Consider the following 10,487-nt stretch of genomic DNA (forward strand, 5'->3'; position numbering starts at 1 on the left):
CCAACTCAGGTCTTCTGACTCCAAATCCCGTGCTCTCTGCAACCAGCACAGGAACTCTTTGTTCTGGCTCCTAGGATGAGCTAAGGGCTTTGGGAACAGGCTGAGGGGAAGAGTAGCAACACTGCACTGAGGGCAAATTGGCTTTTAAGGGGAAGAACTGGCCTCCACTCAATTCAGTCTAACCAACAACAAGTTATTGTGTCTACAATGTCTCAGGCCCTGTGGTAGGTGCTGGAAACACTATAGCCATTCAACTAGTATTCATTAAGTACCTACTATGTGCCAGAGTGCAATGGAACAACAAGAAAAAAAATGAATGAAGACCTTCAGCTCTGACGGTCTATGTTCTAAGTGTCCTCCCAATTCTGAGATTCCAACTCTAACAGCTTTCTAAGATCCTCTCCTGGTCTGACATTCTGTGTTCAAAGGGCCCTCCCAACTCTGACATCCTGTGTTCTAAGGGCCCTCCCAGCTCTGACATTCTATGTTCTAGGGGCCCTCCCAGCTCTAACATCCTGTGTTCTAAGGGACGTCCTAGCTCTGACATCCTGTGTTCTAAGGCCCCTCCCAGCTCTGACAGTCTAGGTTCCAAGTCCCTCTCTAGACAGGTGCCAACAACTGACAGGGCTCCTTTCTTCAAGAAAGTCTTTTCTACTATCATCCTGCTGAGGAGGGTTGGGATCCCCTGGAGACACACGAGGCCCCCAAGTCCCTCTTCAAGGGCAGATTGTTTAGGGGGAGAGGGCAGAGAATGCATGGAATATGAAAGCCACTCTGGCATGGCCCTCCACCTCCAAGGCCTTGCCTCGGTTCCCTGGGCCCCATTTCTATCCCGCCCTCACGTACCTGGACCTCCTGTTCTTTTGGATTCTGTTCGTGGTTGCTATCATCCTTTATTTCTAAAAGATCATAGAGAATGACCTCAGTCAAAAAATAGTGCCAACCCTTAGATTTGCTTTTTTTTCTTTACTAAGGATGATGTGATGGGCAGGGGACCATGGAAAGAGCTAAGCTGTTCTCCCTTTAAGGGAAAGGCGTCACCCCTCTACCTGACTCACACACCTGGCCTTTGGGCCTGCAGCACGCACCTTGCCTGTTCAAACTGTCTTAGGCACCACCTCTCCCTGGGCAGAGACCCCACCCCCTGTGCTCCACCCAGCGTGCTTGGGAGGCTGAATCAGGGCTGAGCTCACCCTCTTGGCTCTGTTCTCAGGCAAGCGAGTTCTTGCCCAGCCTGCCATGTTCTCACCAGCATGCTGGCTCCTCTCTGGTGGCGGGGCTGGGCCCCCAGGGACAGGTGGTCCCCGGCAGAGTGCCAGGGCTGGGTCCCATTCGATTTCCTTTTGGGGCACTCTCAGGGCTGGGCCAGTGGGGTTGGGTGTTATGGAGACCGTATAGTGGAGTGCTCTGAGAGGTGCAGATCAGCCACTGACTTTGGGAGGGTTACATCAGTTTCCTTATCTGTAAAATTTGTTTATTCAATTAGACCTGTGCTAGGCATTGGGGGAAAGACAACATTAAATGAAGGCAAGATCCCTACCTTACCCTTGCAGAGCTCCCAGTCTGCAGAGGGCATCGAACACAGAGAGATTGAGGATTCCTATGATATGATCTAGTCATTACAGAGACTCAAAAGAAAGCAGAGGGATGTCTGAGGGCAAAGGTCAAGATCTAGCCAGGGCATCTGGGGAGGAAGTAGCTTCCTGGAACAGCCAGTATTAGAGTTAGGCTTTAAAGAACCAGTGAGAAGTCAATGGGGGAAAAGGAGGAGGGATTCTTCCTGACAAAGATGCCGAGATGGGCCTAAGACCGTGGCACATCCTGGTAGCAAAGCCCTCCATTTTGGATGAAACCTTAAGTATGTTGAAGGGATTAACACAAGATAAGGCTGTTGAATATTAGTAGGATGGCTCCGGGTTGTGAAGGGCCTTGGATGCCAGGCAAGGGAATGTCTACTTTACTTGGTAGGCGAAAGGGAATCAGAGGAGATCTTGGAGCAAGGGAATAACATGGCCAGAAGCACACTTAAAGAAAACTAATCTGGCGCCAGAGAGGGAGCTAGGCTGGAAGTGATTCTAGGAAGGAATCACCTGGAGCATGAGGACACTGTTGCAATGCTGGGCTCAGCCAGCTTTCTGGAAACACCTTCTGTTCATCCACACCTGTGTTCCTCCAGCTTTACCAAACATCTGTCGGGACAATTGAGAAACAGCAGTCAGCATGCCGGGCTGGGGAGGGACAGAGGGACACCTCCTTCCTTCCTCTTAGTCACCAGATCTAACTTTCAATGCAATTTTTCAGTTCTTAGTCATATTTCTGATCATCCCTCCTCACGTTAGAGCTGAGGAGACCTTGGCCAAGATATTGGCTAAGTCCTGGGCCCTGTCATTTAGCCAAGGCACAGGGGCAAGAGGGGATGACTCTTCCAGTATAGACCAGATACCAGATCACAGAAACATCAAATAGAAGAGATGGATGAGACCTTGGAACACAGAATGTCACATCTGAAAGGGACCTTGGAACACGGAGAATGTCAGAGCTGGAAGGCACCTTAGGACACAGAATATCAGATGTGGGAGGGCCCTTAAAGCAAAGAATGTTGGAGCTGGGAGGGCCTTTAGAACATAGAATGTCAGAGATGAGAGAACCTTAGAACACAGGATTACAGAACTGGGAGCACCCTTAGATCCAGGATGTCAGAACTGGGAGAACCTAAGAAAACAGAATGTCAGAGGTGGGAGAACCTTAGAATATAGGATGTCAGAGCTGGGAGGGAACTTAGAACATAGAATGCCAAATATGGGAGGGATCCCAGAACAGAGAATGTCAGACCTAGAACCTGAGCTGTCTTCATATGCAAACCCAGAACTGTCTCCATTTTCTCATCCTGACATGCCAATGACATATAGCCTACATATTTCTGGCCTCCATTTTTCCACATGCATGACAAAGGTTCCTTCCTTTTCTCCTTCCTTCTGCCCACTGACCCATATCACATTCAGCTTTGAAACCACAGATCCAAGCCCACTTTCTTTGATGCTATGACATCTATAGATCAACCAACATTATTACCTTGATACATCTGGCCTACTTGGCTAAACCCAATAAAGTAAGGCCTCTTATTTAACTCCCTCAGAATTTTGCTTGTTAGTTCCATAATGATCACCCAGGAGTCATTTTTTTACCACAGTTTGGTACAATGAGGCAGTGTAGAATAATCATTGGTGAGCTGCCCCTGGGTCAACCCTATAAGACTATATAAATGACAAAGAAGGTGCCAACCTGCAATGGTAGATAATTTTCTAGCCCAGAAATTATCTATGCTAACAAATCACAGGTCCAGGTCCTATCGTTTGGCATACAAATGCTAAAAATCTCTGTTTCGTCTATCTATCTATCTATCTATCTATCTATCTATCTATCTATCTATCTATCTATCTATCTATCTATCTATCTATCTATCTATCTGTCCTACTCTTCCCCAGTAGTTTCAGATGTAAAGGGGATACCACAAAAGAATGAGAGAGGGTTCTGACAATAAACAATGCATCTTTATTGGGTTATGTTTTAACTCACTCAGGAGAAGGAAGGCCGAAAGCCTAGACTGGGATGGGGGAGGGAGGGCAAGGACAATCACCAGGAATGTTGCTTGACCTCCATTGCAGCACGTCTTCAGTCTAAAGCAATCTCAGTCATGGTCCTGAGCGGGGGGAGGGCCCCCCCCCCCTGCTGCCGTTGGACTTGGCCCACTTCAATTGACAGTTCTCCATCATTCTCCCATGTTGGTCTATGGGATGGCTTGGTCCCAATCTCCTTTAATAGCAAGGAAAGCTTGGTTATGTCCTAGAACTAATTTTGTCTTTAGGTGGATGGGGGAAGTGGAAGAGGGGCATTAGAAGACACTTAAATCCATAGAGTGCTTTGGTGGCCCAGCATTAAGTCATCCTACCTTCTTTTTTGGGGGTGGGGCAATGAGGGTTAAGTGACTTGCCCAGGATCACACAGCTAGTAAGTGTCAAGTGTCTGAAGTCAGATTTGAACTCAGGTCCTCCTGAATCCAGGGCCGGTGCTTTATCCACTGCATCACCCAGCTGTCCCCATTCTACCTTCTAATTCCAATATGACTTCATGCCCCAATTTTTTACAACTAGAGTTTCTTAGTTGCCTTTTCTTTTTGTGACCACAATCCCAGGTTTGGGAAATAGGTCCCTATGTCATATCCCTGTGCATTATTAGTGTAGACAAGAAAGCAGGGGCAGCTGAGCTGGGAGGGCAGGAAGGCAGTGGTTGTTATAGTAGCTCTGAGGAAGGCATGAATCACTCCTCCATTCTGGGGCTATTTGTATCCCTGTGTGTTTATGCATTACATTCTTCTGGCCCTCTCAGTATCCTCTTGGGAATTCTTATGGACTGGGCTGTGTTGATAAGTTGCCTGAGGTATAGGGCAGAGAACCCAAAGGAATTCGTGCAGCTCTGTCTTTGACAATACCTTCTGATTTCTTCCCAGTTCTCTCAAAGATGTCTTCACCAGAGGTCACACCAGTCTCTGCTTCCCTTAGTTTGCCAACAGAGCAGAGGGGAATAAGACACATGGTCTGCATTTGTGGATATTTGTTGATGATATGGCAATGATGAATGAAATTACTTTAGATTGTAAGTTCTTTGTGAAGGCTAATAGAGGCCTCATTTCTCAAATATATAGAGAACTAAACCAACCTTATAAGAATACAAGCCATTCCCCAATTGAAAAAAAATGGTCAAAAGACATGAACAGGCAGTTTTCAGAAAAAGAAATCAAAGTTATATATAGTCATATGAAAAAATGCTCTAAATCTCTATTGATTAGAGAAATGCAAATTGAAATAACTCTAAGGTACCACCTCACACTTATCAGATTGGCTAACCTGACAAAAATGGAAAAATGATAAATGTTGGAGGGGATGCGGAAAATTTGGGACACTAATGCATTGTTGATGGAGTTGTGAACTGATCCAAATGTTCTGGAAAGTAGTTTGGAACTATGCCCACAGAACCATAAAATTGTACATACATACCCTTTGACCCAGAAAATACAACTACTTTGTCTATATCCCAAAAAGATCAAAGAAAAAGGGAAAGGACCCATATATATGAAAATATTTATAGCAGCTCTTTTTTTTTATGGTGGCAAAGAATTGGAAACTGAAAGGGATGTTCATCAATTGAGGAATGGCTGAACAAGTTGTAATATATGATTGTGATGGAATACTATTGTGCTATAAGAAATGATGAACAGAATGCTTTCAGAAAAACCTGGAAAGTCTTACATGAACTGATGCAAAGGGTAATGAGAAGAACCAGGAGAACATCATATACAGTAAAAGCAGCATTGTCTGACGATCACCTGTGAATGACTTAGCTTATTCTCAGAAACAAAATGATCCAAGACAATTCCAAAGGACTTTATGATGAAAAATGCTGTCCACCTCCAGAGAAATAACTGTTCTAGTCTGATTGCATATCAAAGCATAATTTTTATACTTTCTTTATTATTCTTGGGGTTTTTTGGTCTGTGTTTTCTTCTGCAATTTGGATAATATAGAAATATGTTTTGCATGACTGCAATGTACAATCTATATCAAACTACTTGCCTTCTCAATGATGGGGTAGGGGAGGGAAGAAGGAAGAGAATTTGTAACTTAAAAATTTTAAAAATGAATGTTAAAATTTTTTATTTACATGTAATTGTGAAAAAATAAAAATTAAATGTTAAAAAAAGACACGTAAACTGTTTTTATCTGGTTCCCACTGCCCACTCACCTGAGTCCTTGGTTATGACAATGGCAGTAGATAAAAAACTTTCCAAAGGGATGTCTTTACTTTTTCATAAATTACAATGAACCAGTCTGGTAACAAACTACTCTAAGACCTGAGTTGCACTGGGGGAACACAGAAGAAGGTGTGCTAAGGTAAAAATATGTATTAGTGAGGGGGGTAGTAGAAAGGACACTGTAACTGGGGTTATAAGGCTTCAGTTTATGGCCAATTTGGGGGAATCTTTGGGCAATCAGTTAATCAACAAGCTTTTGTTTAAAAAATAACAAATAGGGACAGCTAGGTGGTGCAGTGGATAGAGCACTGAACTTGGATTCAGGAGTACCTGAGTTCAAATCCAGCCTCAGATACTTGACACTTACTAGCTGTGTGACCTTGGGCAAGTCACTTAACCCCCATTGCCCCACAAAAAAACCCAACAACAAATAAATAAGCATTTTAAAAGTACCCAATCTGTGCCAATCACTCTGCTAGAAACAAGGGAGACAAAGACCACAGTCCCTGCCTGGGAGGAGCTTCCTTTCTTTTTGGGGAAAACAGTATGTACACATATACATAAATACAAAATATACGTGGAATTAATACAAAGTAACTTTGGTGGAGAATGGAAAGGCATTAGTGTAATTGGGAGGGAGAGGGTATGGAATAGGAGAGGTGTGATATGTGTCTGTTTGAGCTAGTCTTTGAAAGAAACTAAGGATTTTAAGGAGTGGGGGATGGGGAAAGAATGCCTTCCCAGGAGGGGGCACAGCCTGGGCAAAGGTATGGAGATGGAGATGGAGTTTCTTGTGTGAAGAACTGCCAGGAAACAGTCTACAGTAAGGAGAGTAATATGTCATAAGTATGGAAAGGTAGGTTTGAGCCAGATTGTGAAGGCCCTTTTTCCTTTATCTCTCTTAGTCTCATTTTCCTTATCTGCAAAATGGGGACATTAACCCTCACACTCCCAGTGGGACAGGGCTGATGGGAGGGAAGAACTTCAAAGACTATAAAATATTAGATAAATGTCAATTGTTATTGTCACTGTTCTGTGTAGCTGTACTAGTCAATGGTGACTCAGTGGCTCCTACCCTCCCAGGCTCTTGGCTGCTCTTTGGGCCCTTAGTGACGGAATAGTCATACAGTGCAAGAGACCATTACTTCTGGCTTGCTAGACCTGGAATTAGGAAGGTAAATATTAAAATCTCACCCCTAAGACTTGATAGCTGTGTGAAGACAGGCAGGGCAAATCATTTAATCCCCCTGAGCCTCAGGTTCCTTATTTGTAAAATGAGGACAGTAATCCCTCTAGCACCAACCTACCCCACAGGCTGGGAGTCTCGGGTGAGACATGAAGTACCTTGCACCCTGTGGAAATGGCAGTTATTATTAAGAAGACACTACTTCAAACCTGCCTCATTCATGGGGGTGAGGGGCATTGTTCAGAGGTTCTAGTGACCTGAACATGTTAAAATAAAGAGACAAAAAAGAGCTTTCTGATCAAAGATGTTGAAATTTTTAAAAGCAGCATTATTTGCAACTGCAAAAAACACACTCCTGGAAACAACCAGGTATGGGGGTGATGATTTAAATGGTGGAGCCTTAATGGAATGGAATTCTACAAGCTCATTGAGTTATTGGTTTGGGGCTGCACCAAAGATTTTTTTTTTTAGTGAGGCAATTGGGGTTAAGTGACTTGCCCAGGGTCACACAGCTAGTAAGTGTTAAGTGTCTGAGGCTGGATTTGAACTCAGGTCCTCCTGACTCCAGGGCCGGTGCTCTATCCACTGTGCCACCTAGCTGCCCCTGCACCAATGATTTTAACAGCATAGGGAGGGCAGCTGGGTGGCGCAGTGGATAAAACACTGTCCCTGAATTCAGGAGGACCTGAGTTCAAATCCAGCCTCAGACACTTGACACTTGCTAGCTGCGTGACCCTGGGCAAGTCACTTAACCTTCATTGCCCCACAAAATAAAAACAAACCAAAAAACCCCTTTATAGTTAAATGAAAAAAAAAGCAACATATATATATATATATATAAACAGTATAGGGAGCTCCCAGTATGGGGATTCCCTCTACCAAGACAATTCTGCCCTCTGCTCTTGTAACTTCTAATCTGGGAGAGCTGCTCAGGCACAGAGAGGGTCAGTAAGTTGGCCAGGGTCACACAGCATGTGTAAGAAATGCAACTCCTCCTCTTCCCTTGAGCCGTCCTAGGTAATCAGTTAAAATGGTGAGGTACTCTCTTGATCCAGAGAACCCCACAAAATCATGCAAGTCAAGGGGTTCAAATCTCCGGGTCCACTTCAAGAATACCCGTGAAACAGCCCAAGCTATCAAGGGCATGCACATTCGAAAAGCTACCAAGTATTTGAAAGATGTCACATTGAAGAAACAATGTGTTCCCTTCCGTCGATACAATGGTGGAGTTGGCAGGTGTGCCCAGGCTAAGCAGTGGGGTTGGACACAGGGTCGTTGGCCCCAAAAGAGTGCTGAATTCTTGCTGCATATGCTTAAAAATGCAGAAAGTAATGCTGAACTGAAGGGTTTGGATGTGGATTCTCTTGTCATTGAGCATATCCAGGTTAACAAGGCTCCCAAAATGCGACGGCGTACTTACAGGGCTCATGGCCGAATCAACCCATACATGAGTTCCCCTTGCCATATTGAGATGATACTGACTGAAAAGGAACAAAGTGTTCCTAAACCAGAAGAGGAGGTTGCTCAAAAGAAAAAGATATCCCAAAAGAAACTGAAGAAACAAAAGCTTATGGCACGGGAGTAAATGTGGCATTAATATGCAAATAAAAGTGGAAAACCCCCTTTATCCTTAAAAAAAAAAAAAAAAAAGAAATGCAACTCCGTACTCTAAGACCAATTCTCTCCACCTTCCTGAATATAAGCTCCAGGTGGCCCTTGAATCTCCTTCCAAGTCTAGAACTTTGGTTCTGTTCACTTCCCTTGTGTGAACACGCTGTCCAATACGGAAGGTAATGTCCCTCTCTTGAAGGGTAACAGAATAACAGCTGGCATTTTCATAGCCCCTCAAGGTCTGCAAAGTACTTCCTATACACTGACTCAAAGGAACCTTTCCATAGTACTTATATAATATACCAGAGGCTGTCTGGTTCAAACTAATTTTACAGATAAAGAAACTGAGACCCACATAGATGAGGTGACTTTCCCAAGATCCTCTAGGAAATAATAGTCACCTAGACTTCATCAGTTCCTTCCTCTGTATCAGGATGCTTTGGGGCTCTAGAACTGGGAAATATCCGAGGAAGGATTTGAACTAAAAGTTTCTTTTTTTTTCCCTTTCTTTTCTTTTCTTTTCTTTTTTTTGCAAGGGGCAATGGGGGTTAAGGGACTTGCCCAGGGTCACACAGCTAGTAAGTGTCAAATGTCTGAGGTCAAATTTGAACTCAGGTCCTGAATCCAGGGCCGGTGCTCTATCCACTGTGCCACCTAGCTGCCCCCTGAACTAAAGGTTTCTACTGATCTTAAGTCTGGTCCTTTTCCCCTATTATGTCACACATTTTCAAGTGTGGCCGTGGTTGAGAATTTCATCTCTCAGGCCATCATCCTGCAGAGGCAGATTCAGACTTGATTTCAGGCAATCTTTCCCAAAGTGGAACGATTGTCTTGAGGGATTCCAGGCTCTCCCTCCGGGGAGGTCTTCAAGCTGTGATGGATGATTAATCAAACCCCTATTTTATTCCAGTTACTATTAATCATTCATCACAGAGCAGAGGCTAGCTGGCCATTTGTTGGGTAGATTATACTGGGGATTCCTTTGGGGAATGAGTCGGATTGGTGATTGCTAATGTCCCTTCCAACTATGAAATTCAGTGAATCTATGATTATCCCAACTACCTAGTATGGTCCTTTGTTTTTGTTGTGTTGTTGTCGTTGAATTGTTTCAGTCCTGTCCGACTCTTCATGACCCCATTTGGGGTTTTCTTGGCAAAGATATTGGATTGGTTTGCCATTTTACTTTTCTAGGTCATTTTATAGAAGAGGAAACTGAAGCAAACAGAGTTAAGTGACCTTGCCCAGCATCACCCAGCTAGTAAGTGTCTGAGGCTGGATTTGAACTCAGTTCTTCCTGATTTCAGGGCCGGTTCTCTATCCACTACAGTATGGGCCTTACAGAATGATAGTTGATGTTTATATGTACCTGAAAGTTTGAAAAATCGCTTCTCATATATTATTTCATTTGAGCCTTATAACACTTCTGGGAAGAAGCTGGATACTCAGACAATAAGAATTTATTAAGTTCTTACTGTATGCCAGGTACAGTGCTGAGTGTTGGGCCCTGTCCTCAAAGAACTTCCATTCTTTCTTTTTTTTTTAAGTGAGGCAATTGGGGTTAAGTGACTTGCCCAGGGTCACACAGCTAGTAAGTGTTAAGTGTCTGAGGCTGGATTTGAACTCAGGTACTCCTGACTCCAGGACCGGTGCTCTAGCCACTGAACCACCTAGCCACCCCAGGAACTTCCATTCTAAAGGGGGAAGAAAACATGAAAAAAAAAAGAGCAGAAATAGAGGGGGGAAATGCTTAGGGGCTTGGAATTGAAGCCCAGAGAATCAGAAGCAAAGTCAGAAGGGGAATGAATGTTGTCCTGGGCTGCTCCCCAAAATGGAGGTCCAAAACCCCCACCCAGGAACTTACCAATGGGAAGGGGGGGTTAC

General features: G+C 44.1%; 1 protein-coding gene across 1 annotated transcript; it reads left to right on the forward strand.

Moving 5' to 3' along the window:
- Positions 1-7,994: 7,994 nt before the first annotated feature.
- Positions 7,995-8,618, forward strand: LOC122749173 (60S ribosomal protein L17-like). The gene has a single exon (XM_043995390.1). It carries the CDS (start codon positions 8,026-8,028, stop codon positions 8,578-8,580), a length of 555 nt encoding a protein of 184 aa, XP_043851325.1. The 5' UTR covers positions 7,995-8,025; the 3' UTR covers positions 8,581-8,618.
- The last annotated feature ends 1,869 nt before the right edge of the window (positions 8,619-10,487 follow it).

This window comes from Dromiciops gliroides, chromosome 3, assembly GCF_019393635.1.
Source record: "Dromiciops gliroides isolate mDroGli1 chromosome 3, mDroGli1.pri, whole genome shotgun sequence".
NCBI lineage: Eukaryota > Metazoa > Chordata > Mammalia > Microbiotheria > Microbiotheriidae > Dromiciops > Dromiciops gliroides.